We start from the raw sequence: 22,171 nt of genomic DNA, 5'->3' as shown, positions 1-22,171 counted from the left end.
TTGGCAGTGGCACTCATTTAGATCTCCATTCTTTTTGCGGCGAGCCCCACAGCCAAGCAACATTTTTGTATTGAACTTGGCTCTCCTTTTTTACATTTATGTTTTTGGTGGGATATCAATACTTTTTGTAAAGAAAACTAGGCAGGTATTGAGATTTAATGTTTTTTCTTGTGTTTCCGCCTCGGAGTTTCCGCTGTATGGTTTTTACTTCTGTTCTTTGTATAATTATGTGGTGCCGCGCGCCGCCGACGACACACCGTTGGCCGGTTGTTTAGAGCGTATTACAAGTTTTTTGTATGGGGACACCACTTATTTTTTGACTAAACTTTATTTTAATATAGCAAATATAATAATACATATATTGGGGTAGTTTCAAATGGTGTACTTTCGTTTCGGCCAAATACATTTCGCCAAATTTCACTTCCCAACAAACTTATCGCAATAGTTTCATTTCCCAAAGGAACCTTTAGCAAAGTTACACTTCGCATATAATTTATTTGGTCAAATTATCATTTGGCATGATTTTACTTTGTCAAATGTTATTAGGACAAAAACTTATTTAGCAAACGTTTTTTATTGTCTAATATTATATTCCAAAAAGATGTTTGGTCAAAATTGTCACTTCGCAAATTTGACAAATAGGCATCTCTATTTAAAGTACTTTTTGTTATGTTATAATAGGTACGTTAAATTCTACGTAATTTGGGTGGGTTGGGTTAGGTTTGAACTGCGATCCTCACAAAACGGAACCGCTATCAGAAAAGTGGGTTAGGTTAACTGTCACCCTCACAGAATCGAAATGCTATTAGAAAAGTGGGTTAGGTTAGGTTAGAACTGCGGTCCTTACAGAAACGAAATTCTATGTACTAAAAAAAGGTCATCGAAGTGGATTAATTAATTTAATAGAATAACGAGATGTAAAAAAATTGCATGACATTTTAAACTAAAATGTGGTTTGAATATTGGTGGTATTTACTATTTTTGGGTTACAATGATTACTTTGGTGTTATTTGCTTTAATAGTATAGCAAGATGTAACAAATTTGGATGTCATTTTACATTAAAATGGAGTTTTAATTTTAGTGATCATTGACTACATATTTTTGGCAGTAAGAATGTTTTTTTTTGACGTTACATTTTACTATGTATATGTAATGATCAGTTAAATACTAGACAAATAAAATTCTGCAGCCTCCACTTTATTGGTATGTAAATTGTATGCCATGCAATATTTTGGGACATGTAAGTTATGCTTAATGATACATTTGACTAAATAATATTTGGTAAAATGAAACTTGTCCAAGTAATTATTTGCTAAACAATAACTTGCCAAAAAAGACTATTGCTAACTGAAAATTTGCGATAAGTTGTTTTGCCAAACATTTTTTTGGGAAATGATAATTTGGGAAACATAGTTTGGGATGTGATACTTTGGGAAACGATTTTGGCCCATTCGTTAGTAAACCGTTTCAAATATCTGCTTGTAACGGTTCCAACGCTACATTAAAAAAAAAATGTTTTTTTTTTGTATGGGGACCCCCCCTATTTTTTAACTTTTTTTTATTTTTAGATTTTTTCCTACGGTTACGCACAATAACCGAGCTGGATTCCAAATTTCATCCTTCTAGGTCATCTGGAAGTAGGTTAGGTTTAGGTACTTATATGTCAGTCCCAATAAAAAGTGTTTTTTTTGTATGGGGACCCCCCCCTATTTTTTAACTTTATTTTATTTTTAGATTTTTTCCTACGGTTACACACAATAACCAAGCTGGATTCCAAATTTCATCCTTCTAGGTCATCTGGAAGTAGGTTAGGTTTAGGTACTATAAGTCATAAGTCAGTCTTAAAATTTACGACTTTTTGACCTTCATACCTTTATAACCGTTTGAGCTAGCTTCATGAAATTTGGGCTTCTAGAAATCCTTATGGATATAATTAAACACACGTAGTTTTATGTGTTTACGTCAAAGATGTTTTGAGTTATAGAAGGGTCAAAAGTGGCACCAAGTGGTTCGTGTAATATTACACTCGGCGCTGGCTAGCCAGTTCCTTTGCTTGAACTTGGCTTGACACGCTGCCGCGTGTCTAGATTACTTTTACTTTGTAACTCTGTTCTCGTGTAAGTGACTTGTATGTCTTTTATGAGAATAAATATCTTTAAACCTAAACCTAAAACGGTTAAAGTGACATGTTACCAATAACATTTACTTTTTATGTACAAATACATTCAGAAACTTTGAAAAACCAAACAAAAAAATAATTTTTTGGCAATATTGTCCTTAACTCATTAAATTTTTTCCTTCTTTTGACCTCAGAAGTGCCTGGTTAAAATCTTTTGCATTCCTCGTGAACACCTTGTATTTTGTGTGATTATTCTACACCATCACAGCTCCTCCAAGAACCCTATTAACACATTCAGGGTCAAGAACCCGACAGTCGGGTATACTGTTCGTAGCGACTACGCGCTACATACGGCGAAAACGCGGCTACTACGAGCGTAACCCGTAGCACTTAGTGGCAATGAATGTGTTAAGGTTTTCAGGTTGCTAACTACTTCTCTCTGCACTCTATTATTAGGTGAAAACCCTATGAAAATCTATAGTTTTTGAGTTTATCGCGAACATACACAATTACCTACACACAGATAGACGCTGCGGGGGATTTTGTTTTATAAGGTGTAGTGATTTAGCTGTCGACTCTGGGCTTGCTGCACTTTGCTTATCTTCTTCTTCTTCTTCTTCTACAATATGTTTAAGGCACGAAAGACATGGGCGTGTTCTCATAAATGATTGTTAGAGTCCAAGAAAAGTCAGCGGATTTGATAGCCCACGCAGTGCACGTGTTATTTATACGTCATCATTTCATAGAAGTTTGACGCAATTTGACGTTTAAAATAACACTTGCACTGCGTGGGCTATCAAATCCGGTGAACACTTTTCTTGGTCTGACTCTAGTAGCTACGTCACGTAGTATTGATGCCTTTACCAAAGTTTCAGGTAATCATCTTCAATAAGTGTATCTCTGTCCCCAGGGCCCCTCAATCAAGATGTGCGACAAGGACCGCTGCGCAGTCGTCGCCAAGCAGCTGAACGATTTCCTCTACATGTACTATCGGGAGACGGACTTATACACGGACAGCGAAGACAGGGAGAACTGTGTGTCTAACATCAACTTTGCGCAGTTCCTCTATTCTGCCAGGTGAGGAAAAAACACCGACTAACCCCCTTATCCCCGGACCCCGGACCCGGGTATGTCCTTAAACCACGTCCAAGATCACCGGTGGACGGGCAGCAGCGTCCCTCTAATTCGGCGTACTCGACTGCGACTCACCAACCCGCCTGCAAAGCGTGGCGATTAAGGGTTCCCCCAAATATGTCAACGCGGAATCGGCAAAATCCGATGGAAAAAAGCTTTATGTCTGCGCAATAAGAGCGAAAAAGTCGTCGTTCGGCTCGGCTCGCATCGGCCGGCGCCGGCCGACGCGTCGTCGGCTTCTTCGCTCTTATTGCGTGGACATAAAGCTTTTTCCTATCGGCTTTTGCCGAATGCGCGTCGATATATCTGGGGAGACCCTAAGGCATTTACCCCTCAAAAAAGGGGGAGGCCTATGTTCAGCAGTGGACTCCTAAGGCTGAGATGATGATGATGATGATGAACCCCCTTATTCATAAAACTTTACGGGCCTGATTTAGTTATAGTATTTTATGCAACCGTTGTTTAAGAGAGGTCAAAAAAGGCGAGTGGCGTGGGTAACAATTTGAGGCGAAGCCAAAAATTGTTAATAAAGACGGTACGAGTATTTTTTGACTCAGTTAAACAACGTTGCATACAATACTTTTTCTACGACCAAGCACTTACTTTGAAATAAAATTTTAAATTTAACAAATCTTTTTAATTCAAGAAGTAGCAAAAATGGAGGGCACGGGCGGGAAAAGAATGAAGGAATGAATGAAATTTAAAAAAAAACGTCTATGGTTCACTTATTTGTCAGAGATGACATTTAAAATAAGGTTGGCAACACTGTATTTCATACCATATTTTTTAAGTGGTGATTACACGAAGTATGGTAAAGTGCCAAAAAGATACTGCGTGTATGCATAAATTCTTTTTTGGGAAATAGACTAAAGACTTGTCTTGACAATTATAAGGTAGGGTTTTAAAGGTGTGTGCACGACCCTTTAAATGACAAATAAAAGTACGGGAGTAGAAAAAAAAAGTATATTTTATCCTTTTCTCCGTATGTATTTGTAAATACATAAGTCGAAATGATAGATATGGACAAACGATTATTAGTTAATTAGTTGATTATAAGTATAATTGCTGTTTACATCGCTGCATCGCTGCACCCTTTGGCTCAGGGCAGACTAGTCCTTATACATATAAATTTAGATCTTTTTTTAGGGTTCCGTACCCAAAGGGTAAAACGGGACCCTATTACTAAGACTTCGCTGTCCGTCCGTCCGTCCGTCTGTCCGTCTGTCTGTCACCAGGCTGTATCTCACGAACCGTGATAGCTAGACAGTTGAAATTTTCACAGATGATGTATTTCTGTTGCCCCTATAACAACAAATACTAAAAACAGAATAAAATAAAGATTTAAGTGGGGCTCCCATACAGCAAACGTGAGTTTTGACTAGGGCTCGCGGTCGTGTCCGTGATTCGTGAACCCGTAGCCGTGCGCCCGGTTTCGTGAATCACGGCAACGGTTTTCTGGTCCGTTCCGCACGTGACATTCGGTTACGTGAAATTAGGGTACGTGAATCCGTGTAGATCCGTGTAGGCGTGATCACGGCTTCACGTATCATAAGAACACGCCGGTTCGGTCCGCCCGCGACGTTGAGTGAAGATAGATACGATACGATGCGGTCTCTAAGAGCTACGAATAAAAATGTATCGTGAGTTTTTTATTCATAGCTCTAATTTCGTTTTATTACTTTTGAAATAAAATTTATTTCCAATAGTACGGCCTTTTAAATATTAATCAGTAATAAATTAAAAGAACCAAGCATTAATTACAATGAATAGCTACTTTAATAAAAGGGTTGCTAAAATAATACAACAACACTGTATGGGGTACAAAAGGTTTATTAAAATAATTTGCTCAACTTTAAAATAGATATATTATATACTAAGTGGTAACTCAATTCAATAATACATACTTAGTCCTTATTTATTTTTCTCCCGGGCGTGTCGAACCTACGAGACGTGCGATAAGTATTCAACGGAACCGAGCCCGAAGCTCACGCAGGTACGGGCTACGTATCATGGCGTGTCACGGCGTGTCACGTGAATCCGGACGCGAACGCAGGTACGAGGTACGTACCTTGCCGTGTTCGTGAAATTCGTGATCTTAGTACCGCCGGGCTTAAGAACCCGTAGCTACGGATCGGCGTGTATCACGGATATCAGGAGCCCTAGTTTTGACCAAAGTTAAGCAACGTCGGGCGTGGTCAGTACTTGGATGGGTGACCGTTTTCTTTTTGCTTTTTTTTCCGTTTGTTTTTTTGCTTTATGGTATGGTGCGCGAGTCCTACTTGCACTTGCCCGGTTTTTAGCCTAGCCTATAGTTCGTTTTTTTAGCATTAGAAATAACTTGAAAGAAGGTAAGCGATCTTGACATGTCTTTTAATTGAAAAACGCTTTTTATAAATCAATAACTAATTGCTATTGAAAGCAGAAGAACATAAATGATCGTAGATCATAATTGTTACATACTCTTATTTGCCGTAACTTATTTTTAAAATGTGTTTTTCAATTAAAATACACGTCAAATTTGTTTACCTTATTTTTAATGCATAAAAAAACGAACTATAGTGTCCCACTGCTGGGCAAAGGCCTCCCCTCCACTTAACCCTATCATTTGTACTTTCCTACCAATCCGGATAAAATGCGTGCAAGTCGTCCCGTCATCTCCTTTTCGGTTTGCCTGCACCCCGGCCTGCGCCATCGATGGTATTCCGTGGGAGCCACTCGGTAACCATTTTGGCCCACCTTTCAGGGTGCATGCAGCAGACATGTCCAGCCCAGTCCCACTTAAGCTTAGCGGTTTTGTTAAGATAAATTTATCTAAAATACCCATTTTTATATGATTCCTATTTGGAAAGAAAGGGTAAATTAAAATTGACAAACCGTGGAATATTACACTTATTACTTTTAAGGCTCCTACACACTATGCCGGCGGGTTTTTGACGAGCGGTTATGCTGCCGGCATAAAAAGGCTTGACTGGCAATGCAAACCCGACTACTAAAATACCCATCGGGAATACCACCGGGCTTGTTGGCGGCTTGCCTGCGTCCGCTGGTCTTTAGACGTCAAAACAATTGTTTCTTGTGTTATTTAATTTAAAATAGAACTGGTGAAGTTTAGTAACCACTATCGTAACAGTCTCAATTATATGACAGCGAAGCGGACCTAGAAGACGTGCTGCTCCTCCACCTGAAGATGGAGCACTACGTGACGCTGTTCCTGGGCGACACGCGCGCGCCGTACTGCGTGGACCTGCCCCCCTCCAAGCTCGGCGGCTCCGGCCGCCACACGCTGCTCAAGTACCTCGCCTGCCTCGCACCCATCAACACCAGGAGATACAGGTACATATTATACTATAAGACCTCGGCCCGAGCCTCCATGATGATAATACGTTAAGTGGGTGAAGTATCATGAAGCCTCGTGAAAGTTAGCTGCCGCTCCGCCAGTGACTAAGGAACGGCATGAAAACCCGTAAAAAATATTTCTTTTGTAATTTTCTGCCTAAATTATAAGTGACTAAACTGAACATCGTAATTGAAGACCAAAAAAAGTAAAACAATATTGCCACTTTTTACTAGCGGGTCTTGTATTTCTGTAAAAATAAATAAATATAAGTACTTTTATAAATCGTAGGAGTAAAATTACCAATAAATAAATTATTATATCTTAGCGTGTTTATTTATAGAAAGGAATTTTCTGTTTCACAAAAAAAATATTGCAGTGGCAACATTGTCTTACTTTTTTGGTCTTGAATTACGATATTCAGTATATAAAGATGGACCTCCCCTCCTCTAAACTCAGCAGCGTTTAAATTTGAACTTTAATAGCCGCTAATAGAGTTGAATATCATATCCGCTATACACGGCATTGTATGCGGTAATGGCTTAACTTGTTTCTCATTTCTGTTTTTTTTTTCCCAGACCACCGTCAGACTCCTGCAGCAAAGCCGAAGTCGAAGACTCCATGAACTCCTCGATGCCTTCCTTCACCGACTCGGACGTGGTCATCAAAGAGTCCATGAAACAGGAGAAGCCGCTGCCCCAAGCCCTGAAGTACGCGAAGTCATAGCGCAGGGCCTTGAGACAGTTTACTCTGCCACGCATTAAATCTTGAGGTTAGAAACTATCACGCCACCTCGCATTAAGTCGTGAGGAGATACTTACTGTGATATCTGTGGTCGAATACTCCGTGACATACTCGTATTCGCTACCCCAAGTTCTGAGTACGCGAGACAGCACAGGACTTTGAGGCACTTCACGCTACCACGCATTAAATCTTGAGGTTAGAACCTATCACGCCACCACTCATTAAGTCGTGAGGAGATACCTACTGTGATATCTGTGGTCGAATACTCAGTGAACTCGCTACCCCAAGCCTTGAGTACGCGAGACAGCACAGGACTTTGAGACACTTCACGCTACCACGCATTAAATCTTGAGGTTAGAACCTATCACGCCACCACGCATTAATGAGGAGATACCTACTGTGATATCTGTGGTCGAATACTCCGTGAACTCGCTACCTCAAGCCTTGAGTACGCGAGACAGCACAGGACTTTGAGGCACTTCACGCTACCACGCATTAAATCTTGAGGTTAGAACCTATCACGCTACCACGCATTAATGAGGAGATACCTACTGTGATATCTGTGGTCGAATACTCCGTGAACTCGCTACCCCAAGCCTTGAGTACGCGAGACAGCACAGGACTTTGAGACACTTCACGCTACCACGCATTAAATCTTGAGGTTAGAACCTATCACGCCACCACGCAATTGAGTTGTGAGGTTAGAATACCTACTGTGATGTATTGGCGCTGTCGGCGTGACTACTTACGACGATGCTAGACGTTTTTGGCGTTCAAAGGGAAAGGATAACTTCTATTTTAACCGGGGGGGGGGGGAGAAGGGGGAAGGATAGGTTGTCAAGTATAATTAATAAAGTATTATTAATTGGACAAAATTAATTAATGTCCTTAAGAACTGGATTTAGACCTCAATAGTCTGATGAAAAGCAGCGCTGGTGGCCTAGCGGTAAGAGCGAGCGACTTGCAATCCGGAGGTCGCGGGTTCAAACCCCGGCTCGTACCAATGAGTTTTTCGGAACTTATGTACGAAATATCATTTGATATTTACTAGTCGCTTTTCAGTGAAGGAAAACATCGTGAGGAAACCGGACTAATCCCAATAAGACCTAGTTTCCCCTCTGGGTTGGAAGGTCAGATGGCAGTCGCTTTCGTAAAAACTAGTGCCTACGTCAAATCATGGGATTAGTTGTCAAGCGGACCCCAGGCTCCTATGTGAGCCGTGGCAAAATGCCGGGATAACGCGAGGAAGAAGAGTCCGATGAAAAGCAAATTTCGTCTTGCATCCAAATTTGTCATGAATTTAACATTGTAATATTTTGTTCATATTACTTAAAAGCTTACTTTAAAGAGTACCTACGATTACAATACAAGAGAGGAGGCCTTATGGCAATGGCATACTATCTTAATGTCGGGTGAATATGCAATAAATAAATAAATTTAATGTGTGTGTTCCATTTGAATGCGTGTGTTGCAAAGTAATTTAAAAAACACAGATTATTATCAAGTCCAATAATAAAACAGAATAATTGAATTCTAAGTATTATCTCTAAAACTGGACTTAGTAATATTGTGTGGTATTTTTCGGAATCTCTTTAGCTATGCTTACCTCGCTTTTAAACGGATGTGAATACAATTATTTACTATAAGGATATATTTAGTTGATAATACCACGTGATAATAAAGGTTTAATGTAAAATTAGGCCGCTAGATGGCAGTGTTAGTACTTAAGGGATTTTGCAAAAGTGTGGGTATTCTGATGGGTAAATGGTTGAAGGCAGAGGCACTGAAGGCAGCGGCTATGATTAACACGTTGACTGTCCGTGCCCCGTATATGGGTCACGGCAAGCCTCTATTACAAAGCCGTAAGGTTAACAATTCAGATTGGGACAGTGAACGTGTTAAAGCGGTTTTCACATTCGCTGCTCCGGTATGCGAGTGGGACATACTTATATAAGTGCATCACGCTCACTTGCCGGAGCGTCATATGGATCCACATGAATGTGATAACCGAGTAAAGCCAAATATCTTAAGACTATGCAGGAGATCTGGGTACTGGAGACCAGCAAAGTAAATGTTCGTATCGAAGTTAAACCGCACACGTTGTATAATTACTTTGTAAAATAAAATGAGAGCTTAGTTGATTTGGATGTGAAAATCTAAAACCTCAGTCTAGTGACATTTGAAAGATATAAAACCGCAAACTGAAATAGATAAAAAAAAATAGAAACCAAGACCTCAAGTGGCCCGATTGTTGCACCATTTAGGGTCCTAACTAAATTGATTGTTCAATACATACACTATAGAATTTCTAATGTAGCAAGAATCCTAAATGGCATAACAATCCAGTGTAGTGACTGTACCTACGTAAAAAAATCGACGCTTATCATTAACAGTGGCACAACTCAAAATGAAATGCTATTGCATTTAATATTCTATCTTTTACTGGTAAGATTTAAAATCGAATGGCATTTCATTTTGTTTTGTGTCACTATTCATGATAAGCAACGAAATATGTTTAAAAGCTCTACATCAAAATTTAAAACCCCTCGACAAAGCTATAAATATAAAGAACCATCGCAGGTGTATCATCAATCATTTACAGTAGATTGCACTCAAATTAATTTGTTAATTTGTTTGTGAGCCACTATGATACATATAACCAAATCGATTTTTGTGCTTGGGGGTTAAAAAGCCACTTAAAGATAGTAAATTGATATATGTATAAGAATCTCAATCGGTGTGAAGTTGGTTGAAATGTATCTACTGTGTCATATCAGATAGAGTAGATAGGTATTCATTGGTCTATCTGTTCAAAAATTCGAATTTTCTAGCTTATCTCTAATTAGCTTTGCATTATCTTGGAATAAATAATATTAATACGTAGCTAAATTGTATTTTTAAATAATATATAAATGTAATTTGGGATTAATGGGTTATTTCAAGCCGCTTGGTCCTTTATCGTTCTGATAATAAGCTTAGATTTTTCTTTAAACATGCATTATGTTACCTTTTTGTAGTTAACCAAAGATAATCGAAATATGTACCTACCTTTATTACCAAAATATAGTACACTCCACTAGATGTAGCATAAACAATCATAAGGTGCTAAAACGAGCAAAGGTACGGATCAATTTAGTTGCCCAGTACCAACGTATTACTTATATAAAACAAGCAAGCCTATTATGGATCGCTTTATCCACATTTATTCACGTGATAAAACAACTGTCATTTTTTAACTCGGCGGGATAGAAAGAGACGGACACCGTTTTATCACGCTGTCACGTAGACAAATACGACCATCATATCCGTACAGTTCATTAACTAAGAAATTACAGCGAAACTGGTATGAAATTAGTTACTTTAAAAGTTAAAACCAACAAACTGTAACGAAATATATAAATTTTCAATTTTGCAAAGAAGCTGATGTGCCTATATCGGATATATTGGCGAGATTGAGGCGCTCAAAAATAGCAGAACACGAGATGTGCATATTACCACATTGAGCCCCTTGTATAGTGTAGATATTTTTACGGCATGCTGTATTTCACCAAAAATACTTTGATGTATTCTGTAGGATAAAAGAGATACAGATGTAGTGCATAATTATTTTCCATCGTATTTTCACGGAAACCGACGAACGCATCTTGCTATTTCAGTCAGTCTCGGTACAAAAAGTACTGAGGTTGACTGAAGTAGCATGACAAATACGAACCTTTCCGAGAAAATACGATGGCAAACAATTATGCACTACCTCTGTATCTTCCCGTACTTAAAGTAGCTTCTAACAATGAACCGAATGTTTAGAGTTCTAGAGAAGTACGGAAATATATGGACTGAGATATAATGAGCTAATAACAAATATTGTCTCACGAATTATGTATTTAGTCGCTTTGCTTTTTGTTATATATTTTTTTTATTATTGAGTGAATCAACTTTTTTGTCTCCTGCGTCACTATTTAAACCTCAAGATTTAACAAATTTTTATTTAGCTAGCAAATGTACATTTTGTGTTAATTATACTCGGTTCCATCACGAACTCTCAATGTGTTTGATAGACTATGTTACTATTGTCTCCTGGGTAACGGGACAGAATAGCAACAATATAAATAGTTGATTCACCCAATTAGCCAAGAGTTATTAATACTACAGTTGATAACCCTTTGGAATTACTTACTATTTAGATGAGTATTATTCAATATTATTTATACTCTTAATGGCAAGGTCGCTTCTAAAGCAAATTTAATCACATTTGATTTCCTCTTAAGTATATTTTTGTATTATTATAATTGCATGTTAGCAGTAAGCAATAGCCTACCTACCTAAAATAATTATAACCGTAATAATTTTCAGTCAGTATTAAATACATAGATACCAGTTAAATTTATTTACATACACGCATGAAAGTTTTAGAAATAGAAACATTATTTTTTATTATTATAAATGATTTATATTTTTATTCTGTTTGTACAGCCGCGCTCGTTGCAATTCTTATGTACTCAAGTAGCTAACGCAATATATTAGTGTTCATTAGCATAGGTACGAAGATTTAGCATAGTGTTAGTGATGCGAAAATCGATGCTAGTCCGGATAGGTCACACCTAGGCTAAAGGCGCCAAAGTTTGTTTATTCACATCACTAGGCTTGTCACAGTACTAGTATTGCAAGCAGTAACTGGACTTACACCCTTTGACCGCCACAGTCGGCTATAGCCGGCAAAGTACAGTATAAATTGAACCTTGATACATAGTTATAAAGTTTACTATTGCGTGTTAAAAAATAATCGTAAAATAGTCGTGGCCGTCAAAAGTTTAAAATATGTAACAATGACGCAACCGACACACACTCGTTTGCCACCTTCGTGGTATATTGAAAGAAATGCTTGGAATACTTTTACTGACAATCAAAATTAGAATATGAAAAATAATTATATTTTATTTACAGTAAAACTTATTTCTGATTACTTTTTTTTGTGGATTTAAAATTATAATAGTCATAATAAATTTACGAAGTAAAATTGTACTTAACTAATTGTACCTAAGCATATAACTAAATTGTATTTACTGTAACATTTTACCAATAAAATTAATCTATTGATTCGGTCTATGTAGTTCAATTATTTAAGTACATAGAATACATGATGGACAGATTTTATTAAAACTTGTATAACCTTCATTAAAACGTCTTTGAATTCCGTATGAATAAACGTTTTATGCTAGAATTATACTTTTGCAGGAGTTAAAAGTCAGTGGTGCAGGACACCATTTTGAAATCTATAACTTGGATCAGTCTGTGCATAAATACTTTTAAAAAATATACCTATAGCAATTTTTGCCAAGCGTTCCTCAAACTACAAAAGATATAAATATTATATAAACCTAAACTGCTTTTAACAAAATTTAATATCTATTTAAATAATTTACTGGCTTGATTTATTTTTAATTATAGAAATTCATAATTTAAACTACCTAACAATATGTATACTCAATGTCGCAGAAATATATTATAAAACATGTTTTCCATGATTTGATCTCCGTTATTATTTTATTTGTAGGTATATGTATATTTTAATGATAAACAAATTGAATTATTTTTATGTCTTGAAATATTGGCCGAGCTTTGTATTGATTCTTACTCCTTTGACGTGCCATATGCATGAAACAGTTTGATTTGTTACCGTAATGTTTTAGGCATAAAATAAATATTACACTATGTTTAGTGAAGCTTTGCTCCGCCGAGTACAAAATGATGAATTTATAGTATCCACCAGAAATTTTATCTCATACTGTGAAATATATTTTGAGCTAATAAATTAAACATTTCATTGATGTCTTTTATTTTTAGATACCTATTTGCAATGACATTTAATTTTTACCCGACTACGACTATGGGTATGGGAATGATAAATCGATTCTATCGATTTTAAACTTTTTATTTGTTTGCACATGAGAAGAGGCATGTGTCCAGCAGTGAGACGTGTGTAGGCTGAATTATTATTATTTATTATAATCACTAGTCCCGCCCCCCGTCGGGTATGTCCGTGTGTTTGTATGTTTGTCCGCGATAAACTCAAAAACTACTGAACGGATTTTCATGCGGTTTTCACCTATCAATAGAGTGATTCTTGTTTTGAGGAAGATTTAGGTGTATAATTTAACCCGTTAACCCGTGCGATGCCGGGGTGGGTCGCTAGTTACAATGCAGCGCATTATAATGCCGGCTACATACGTTACGATAAATCGTTGCGATAAAACTGTGCAGTTACGATAATCGACAACGATTTGTCATACACACGGTTCGATTTATCTGCACAGTCGGACTGCACAGTTTTATCGCAACGATTTATCGTTACGTATGTAGCCGGCATAACACTTTCCCGCCTTTTTAAATCGGGGCTGCCATGCGCCGGCTGTATGTATCGTATTGTATGTATTGCTTAAAGCCTCCCATGCACTATCAAGCATTATACCCAGATTTTGATGTATTCTTGGTTTACTTTTTTTTGGGTTATTGTATTTGTAAAATATAATACACACTTGATAAACACAGAACACACACAAAACAATATTATCAACTAAACCATGCCTAACATTAAAATTTGATAACGTAAAAGATTTTTAGAGCTAGCAAGTATTATGCAAAATGTAACCAATCAGGATTAAGCGTCAATTACTTAGCGGCGTCATTTTTCGGCGCCATTTTGTTACTACAGAAAAGCTGGCTCGAGTGTGGTGTGTCGCGCTAAACGTTATACTGATTATTTTAATAATTAAGGATAGATATAAGAAGTGAAAACAATATGGTGCCGGTAAGTGTCGTCTACAACACGAAACAGTGTTTATTATATTCAAAAACTCGCCATTTACGTCTTTCGCGTGTCATTTTAGCAAACGAAAGTGTTCATCGGGAGCCTGCCCCAGGGTTCGAAGCCGGAGGAACTCCGCAAACTGTTCGAACGCTTCGGCGTCGTGACAGAATGCGACATCATGAACCGGTGCGGCTTCGTGCACATGCAGACCGAGGACCAGGCGGCCGCCGCCATCCGGGGCCTAAATAACTCGACCTTCAACGGCGGCGTCATCACGGTCGAGCGCGGCCGGATCAAGGAGCGCGGGCAGCGCGGCGGGCCCGGGGGCGGCGGCCGCGGCGGCATGGGCGGCCGCGGCGGCATGCGCAGCGGCGGCGGCGGCGGCATGGACCGCCGCGGCGGGGGAGGCCCCATGCGCGGCGGCCCGCCCGGCGCCCGCGACGCGCCCTACATGCGCGACTCGCGCGGCATGGGGCCCATGGGCGGCCGGGACATGCGCGGCCCGCCCATGGGCGGCGGCGGCGGCATGGGCATGAGGAACGGCATGGGCGGCGGCGGCGGCTACGAGCGCGGCGCCGACCGCGGCTTCGGCGGCGGCGGCGGGGGCTACGGCGAGGAGCGCTACGGCGGCTACGGCGGCGAGGACCGGCGCGGCTTCGCGCTCGCGCGCGACGGCTACGGCGCCGCGCCCATGTACGACGACCGGCGCGGGGGCTACGCGGCCGAGGACATGAGCGGGATGTACGCGGACGACCGCCGCGCGCCCATGTACCCCGACGAGCGGGACATGATGGACCGCCGAGCGCCCATGAGGGCCGCCATGCCCATGTCCGGAGGTTACGACCGAGGAGCGCCTCCCCGAGCGGCACCCATGGGCAACGGAGACATGTTCAGCAGAAGATCCCCCATGTGAGTAAAATTTACATTATCTCTAGGCTATACATACATCTGCCGAGAAATTCAAAGTAACTGGTGTACAATAGGCCTATAGTCGTAAATAACAAAATATTTGTCTTGTGGATTAGCATTTAAAAATCTGCGTAGTCTCTTATCTAACAACATCACTCAAGTCATATGATATTTCAAAGAACCAAAATGGTGTAGTATACGTGACTATTTACATGATCCATTTTAACATGAGGTTAGAAGTATTAAAGCAATACAATCTGTTTACAATTGTAAATGGTTTACTAATCTGAGCCTAACCTAGAACACGCTATTATTACATAACTATGAAGCATTTGTTATTGTATTATCTGAATACTTCAGATAATACAATTATTATCTCTAATTCAAGCTGGATTTAAAGTGGAAATTTGATCGAGTATGGTTTTTTTATTTTTCTTAAATTGTGCACCATACAGTTAGTTATTGGTTTTGAACTATTATTTTATTAAAGTTAGAACATATGACTTTGATATCCTTAAAAACTCCTAAAATTTATCCTGCTAAGGGTCACTTGCACCATTCCACTAACCCAGGGTTAACTGGATAATCCTGGAGTTACCATGGTTACCAGTACAATTTGACACTAGATTAATGGTTTAATTGCTTAATCCTGGGTTAGTGGGATGGTGCAAGGTGTGTGTGAACCTAGCATATCAAGTGCTAGCATCTCAAACTTTTATGAGAGTTCTAGTAGCATCCCTAATAGTTCTACAGTTCTAGATGGTTTTTTTAAATAGTTCTGCTCATTTTCGCGAAAAAAATGAAATTTTACAATGAGATGCTAACTTCACATTTTGATACTCCAGCATCCCAGCCATTACCCACTCCACAGCCTCGAAATAGCATTTAAATGAAAGATACTAACATTTCTAGACGATATATAATGAGTTCTGGTCAAAACTGTAAAAAAAAATTTTTCATATATGTATGGGACACGAACATGAAAAATAATTCTAGGTAAATTTTGATTAATGCTAAGTTTGAGCAAAAATCCGAGTTTTGACAACCAGCATCTCAGCAGTTCTGGATAGCGAGCTCCCACGTGCACAAGAATAACCACAGTTCTATCCTCTAGAAGAAATTTGACAGAGTTTTGGTAGAATATCTCCGAAAATATTCTCAAAATCGATTAAATGCTAAGTTCTGAGCGTAGCAGCCCAGCCATTGCAGGTCTGATACCCAGCATCTCAGCAGTTCTGGATAGGCAGCTTCCTTAAGCACTAGGATAACCACAGTTCTATCTTCCAGAAGATGATTTGACAGAGTTTTGATAGACTATGTCCGAAAATAGTCTCGAAATCGAGTAAATGCTAAGTTCGGAGCTGGCATCCCAGCCAATGCGGGCTAGATACCTCGCATCTCAGCAGTTCTGGATAGTCAGCTCCCTAGAGCAATAGAATAACCACAGTTCTATCTTCTAGAAGGAAATTTGACAGAGTTTCGATAGACTATGTCCGGAAATAGTATCGAAGTCTCGAAATCGACTAAATGCTAAGTTGTGAGCTTAGCATCCCAGCTAATGCAAGTCTGATACCCAGCATCTCAGCAGTTCTGGATAGCTAGCTCTCTAGTGCTCTAGAAAAACTACAGTTCTATCTTCTAGAAGGAAATTTGACAGAGTTTTGATAGACTATCTCCGAAAATAGTCTCGAAATCGAGTAAATGCTAAGTTCTGAGCTAGCGTCCCAGCCAATGCGGGTCAAACACCCAGCATCTCAGCAGTTCTGGATAGCCAGCTTCCTGGAGTACTAGAATGAACACAGTTCTATCTTCTAGAAGGAAACTTGACAGAGTTCTGATAGACTATGTCCGAAAATAGTATCGAAATCGAGTAAATGCTAAGTTCTGAGCGTAGCATCCCAGCCAATGCAGGTCTGATACCCAGCATCTCAGCATTTCTGGATAGCCAAATCCCTACAGCACTAGAATAACCACAGTTTTATCTTCTAGAAGGAAATTTTACAGAGTTTCGATAGACTATGTCCGGAAATAGTATCAAAATCGATTAAATGCTAAGTTGTGAGCTTAGCATCCCAGCTACTGCAGGTCTGATACCCAGCATCTCAGCAATTCTGGATAGCCAGTTCCCTAGTGCACTAAAATAACCACAGTTTTATCTTCTAGAAGGAAATTTGGCAGATTTTTGGAGGATTATGTTTGAAATAGTCTCGAAATCGAGAAATAGCTAAGTTCGGAGCTTAGCATCCCAGCCAATGCGGGCTAGATACCTAGCATTTCAGCAGTTCTGGATAGCAAGCACCCTAGTGCATTAGAATACATGTAGTTCTATCTTCTAGAACGAAATTTGGCAAAGTTTTGAAAGATAGTCTTTCACAACTCCGAAAAATGTATCGAAATCGAGGAATTGCTAATTTCTGAGCTTGGCATACCAGCTAATGCAGGGCAGACACCCAGCATCTCAGCAGTTCTGGATAGCCAGCTCCCTAGAGCACCAGAAGAACCACAGGTCTATCTTTTAGAAGGAAATTTGACAGAGTTTTGATAGACTATCTCCGACAATAGCCTCGAAATCGAGTAAATGCTAAGTTCGGAGCTGGCATCCCAGACAATGCGGGCTAGATACCTAGCATCTCAGCCGTTCTGGATAGTCAGCTCCCTAGAGCACTAGAATAACCACAGTTCTATCTTCTAGAAGGAAATTGGACAGAGTTTTGATAGACTATCTCCGAAAATAGTCTCGAAATCGAGTAAATGCTAAGTTCTGAGCTAGCGTCCCAGCCAATGCGGGTCAAACACCCAGCATCTCAGCAGTTCTGGATAGCGAGCTCCCTGGAGTACTAGAATGAACACAGTTCTATCTTCTAGAAGGAAACTTGACAGAGTTCTGATAGACTATGTCCGAAAATAGTATCGAAATCGAGTAAATGCTAAGTTCTGAGCGTAGCATCCCAGCCATTGCAGGTCTGATACCCAGCATCTCAGCAATTCTGGATAGCCAGTTCTCTAGTGCACTAAAATAACCACAGTTCTATATTCTAGAAGATAATTTGACAGAGTTTTGACAGACTATGTCCGACAATAGCCTCGAAATCGAGTAAATGCTAAGTTCGGAGCTGGCATCCCAGCCAATGCGGGCTAGATACCTAGCATATCAGCAGTTCTGGATAGTCAGCCCCCTAGAGCACTAGAATAACCACAGTTCTATATTCTAGAAGGAAATTTGACAGAGTTTTGATAGACTATGTCCGAAAATAGTCTCAAAATCGAGTAAATGCTAAGTTCTGAGCGTAGTATCCCAGCCAATGCAGGTCTGATACCCAGCATCTCAGCAATTCTGGATAGCCAGTTCCCTAGTGCACTAAAATAACCACAGTTCTATCTTCTAGAAGGAAATTTGGCAGAGTTTTGGAGGATTATTTTTGAAATAGTCTCGAAATCGAGAAATAGCTAAGTTCGGAGCTTAGCATCCCAGCCAATGCGGGCTAGATACCTAGCATCTCAGCAGTTCTGGATAGCAAGCACCCTAGTGCATTAGAATACATGCCGTTCTATCTTCTAGAACGAAATTTGGCAAAATTTTGAAAGATAGTCTTTTAGAACTCCAAAAAAGTATCGAAATCGAGGAATTGCTAAGTTCTGAGCTTGGTATCCCAGCCAATGCAGGTCAGACACCCAGCATTTCAGCATTTCTGGATAGTCAACTCCCTGGAGTACTAGAATAAACACAGTTCTATCTTCTAGAAGGAAACTTGACAGAGTTCTGATAGACTATGTCCGAAAATAGTATCGAAATCGAGTAAATGCTAAGTTCGGAGCTGGCATCCCAGCCAATGCGGGCTAGATACCTAGCATCTCAGCAGTTCTGGATAGTCAGCTCCCTAGAGCACTAGAATAACCACAGTTCTATCTTCTAGAAGGAAATTTGACAGAGTTTTGATAGACTATCTCCGAAAATAGTCTCGAAATCGAGTAAATGCTAAGTTCTGAGCGTAGCATCCCAGCAAATGCAGGTCTGATACCCTGCATCTCAGCAGTTCTGGATAGGCAGCTCTCTAGTGCACTAGAATAACCACAGTTCTATCTTCTAAAACCAAATTTGGCAGAGTTTTGGAGGATTATGTTTGAAACAGTCTCGAAATCGAGAAATAGCTAAGTTCGGAGCTTAGCATCCCAGCCAATTCGGGCTGGATACCTAGCATCTCAGCAGTTCTGGATAGCAAGCACCCTAAAGCATTAGAATACATGCAATTCTATCTTCTAGAACGAAAGTTGTCAAATTTTTGAAAGATAGTCTTTCAAAACTACAAAAAAGGATCGAAATCGAGGAGTTGCTAAGTTCTGAGCTTGGCATCCCAGCCAATGCAGGTCTAATACCCAGCATCTCAGCACATCTGGATAGCCAGCTCCCTAGAGCCCTAGAATAACCACAGTTCTATCTGCTAGAAGATAATTTGACAGAGTTTTGATAGACTATGTCCGAAAATGGTATCGAAATTGAGTAAATGTTAAGTTCTGAGCTTAGCATCCCAGCCAATGCAGGTCTGATACCCAGCATCTCAGAAGTTCTGAATAGCTAAAACCCTAGTGCTCTAGAATAATTACAGTTCTATCTTCTAGAAAGAAATTTGACAGAGTTTTGATAGACTATCTTCGAAAATAGTCTCGAAATTGAGTAAATGCTAAGTTCTGAGCGTAGCATCCCAGCCAATGCAGGTCTGACACCCAGCATCTCAGCAGTTCTGGATAAGCAGTTCCCTAGTGTACTAGAATAACCACAGTTCTATCTTCTAGAGCGAAATTTGGCAGAGTTTTGGAGGATTATGTTTGAAATAGTCTCGAAATCTAGAATTAGCTAAGTTCGGAGCTTAGCATCCCAGCCAATGCGGGCTAGATACCTAGTATCGCAGCAGTGCTGGATAGCAAGCACCCTAGTGAATTAGAAAATATGCAGTTCTATCTTCTAGAACGAAATTTAGCAAAGTTTTGAAAGATAGTCTTTCAAAACTCCGAAAAAAGTATCGAAATAGAGGAATTGCTAAGTTCTGAACTTAGCATCCCAGCCAATGCAGGTCAGACACCCAGCATCTCAGCAGTTCTGGATAGCCAACTCCCTAGAGCACTAGAATAACCACAGTTCTATCTTCTAGAAGGAAATTTGACAGAGTTTCGATAGACTATGTCCGGAAATAGTATCGAAGTCTCGAAATCGACTAAATGCTAAGTTGTGAGCTTAGCATCCCAGCTAATGCAAGTCTGATACCCAGCATCTCAGCAGTTCTAGATAGCTAGCTCTCTAGTGCTCTAGAAAAACTACAGTTCTATCTTCTAGAAGGAAATTTGACAGAGTTTTGATAGACTATCTCCGAAAATAGTCTCGAAATCGAGTAAATGCTAAGTTCTGAGCTAGCGTCCCAGCCAATGCGGGTCTAATACCCAGCATCTCAGCATTTCTGGATAGCCAGCTCCCTAGAGCCTTAGAATAATCACAGTTCTATCTTCTAGAAAGAAATTTGACAGAGTGTTGATAGACTATGTCCGAAACTAGTCTGAAAATCGAGTAAATGCTAAGTTCTGTGCGTAGCATCCCACCCAATGCAAGTCTGATATCCAGCATCTCAGCAGTTCTGGATAGCTAGCTCTCTAGTGCTCTAGAAAAACTACAGTTCTATCTTCTAGAAGGAAATTTGACAGAGTTTTGATAGACTATCTCCGAAAATAGTCTCGAAATCGAGTAAATGCTAAGTTCTGAGCTAGCGTCCCAGCCAATGCGGGTCAAACACCCAGCATCTCAGCAGTTCTGGATAGCCAGCTCCCTGGAGTACTAGAATGAACACAGTTCTATCTTCTAGAAGGAAACTTGACAGAGTTCTGATAGACTATGTCCGAAAATAGTATCGAAATCGAGTAAATGCTAAGTTCTGAGCGTAGCATCGTAGCCAATGCAAGTCCGATACCCAGCATCTCAGCAGTTCTGGATAGTCAGCTCCCTCATCATCATCATCTCAGCCATAAGACGTCCACTGCTGAACATAGGCAGCTCCCTAGTGCTCTAGAATAACCACAGTTTTATCTTATAGAAGGAAATTGGACACAGTTTTCATAGACTATGTCCGAAAATAGTATCGAAGTCTCGAAATCGAGAAATAGCTAAGTTTGGAGCTTAGCATCCCAACAAATGCAAGTCTGATACCCAGCATCTCAGCAGTTCCGGGCAGCCAGCGCCTTAGTGTACTAGAATACACACATTTCTATCTTCTAGAACGAAATTTGGCAGAGTTTTGGAGGATTATGTTTGAAATAGTCTGAAATTCGAGAAATGTTTAAGTTCTTAGTTATGGATAGCCAGCTCGCTAGTGCATTTGAATACACACAGTTTTATCTGCTAGAATGAAAATAAACAAGTTCTGATGGATAGTATTCGAAAAAATGCAGGTCTGACACCCAGCAAATCAGCAATTCTGGAGAGTCAGTTCCTTTCTTTTTATTCTATTTGGCATATTGTATATACTATGACGTGCGGTGTTATTGCAGTTTTTCCGGACACCGTTTTTCTGACGGGTCCAATGTCATTGTATTCGTGCCAATAAAGGCCTGATTTGATATACGCCGAATAATGACCGGGCGTATAGTCTACGATTCCTGTCAATGTATATATATTTTTTTGTATTTTAATGTTTGAGGACACAGAGTCGAGATCATGTGTTATATTGGAATTTCTGGTTTCATAATTGTCATCTGTTAAGACGCTTGTGTCTATAATAAGATGTGGCCCATAGTCCAGGATGTCGTTGTTTAGGTTCTGGCAATGCCGGCAGGTAGAAATCTGCGTTATTCCCTCGTTCACGGCCTGTTGCATTTGAGCGAATCCGTCGCATAGTAAAACGTTCACGTTTATATTTAAAAGTGCGCCGGTCCTGCTGAACTTTTGCCCGCATACGCAATTCACCGTTTTTGTATAACTGGGCACTTCATAAAACAGGAATTCTGCCAAATGAGCCGCGTTACATTCGGCATCCAGCCTTTGGCGAGGTTCTGTGCCTTTCCTAGATGTATTTTCGTTCCCGAATAGGGGTGTATTCAAAAGAATACTTGCTCTCTCGGCGTAATGTCTCTGAGTTACTTTTT

At 39.9% G+C, this 22,171-nt stretch overlaps 2 protein-coding genes across 3 annotated transcripts in view; both read left to right on the top strand.

The window, feature by feature from the left end:
* LOC134673419 (tubulin polyglutamylase TTLL5) overlaps positions 1–13,153 on the top strand; it is a 72,071-nt gene extending 58,918 nt beyond the window's left edge. The window contains exons 17-19 of the mRNA XM_063531405.1: positions 3,031–3,197; positions 6,402–6,587; positions 7,167–13,153. Coding sequence (XP_063387475.1) covers positions 3,031–3,197; positions 6,402–6,587; positions 7,167–7,314 — 501 coding nt within the window. The 3' untranslated portion in view covers positions 7,315–13,153. The remainder of the gene's footprint in view (positions 1–3,030; positions 3,198–6,401; positions 6,588–7,166) is intronic.
* An 845-nt stretch (positions 13,154–13,998) lies between these two features.
* The window catches only part of LOC134673409 (uncharacterized), a 50,730-nt gene continuing 42,557 nt past the window's right edge, over positions 13,999–22,171 (top strand). For both annotated transcript variants that reach the window (XM_063531392.1, XM_063531389.1), the window contains exons 1-2: positions 13,999–14,137; positions 14,217–15,046. In XM_063531392.1, coding sequence (XP_063387462.1) covers positions 14,129–14,137; positions 14,217–15,046 — 839 coding nt within the window. In that variant the 5' untranslated portion in view covers positions 13,999–14,128. The remainder of the gene's footprint in view (positions 14,138–14,216; positions 15,047–22,171) is intronic.

Source organism: Cydia fagiglandana, chromosome 18 (assembly GCF_963556715.1).
Source record: "Cydia fagiglandana chromosome 18, ilCydFagi1.1, whole genome shotgun sequence".
Taxonomy (NCBI): domain Eukaryota; kingdom Metazoa; phylum Arthropoda; class Insecta; order Lepidoptera; family Tortricidae; genus Cydia; species Cydia fagiglandana.
This window is presented reverse-complemented; position numbering and strand designations above follow the sequence as displayed.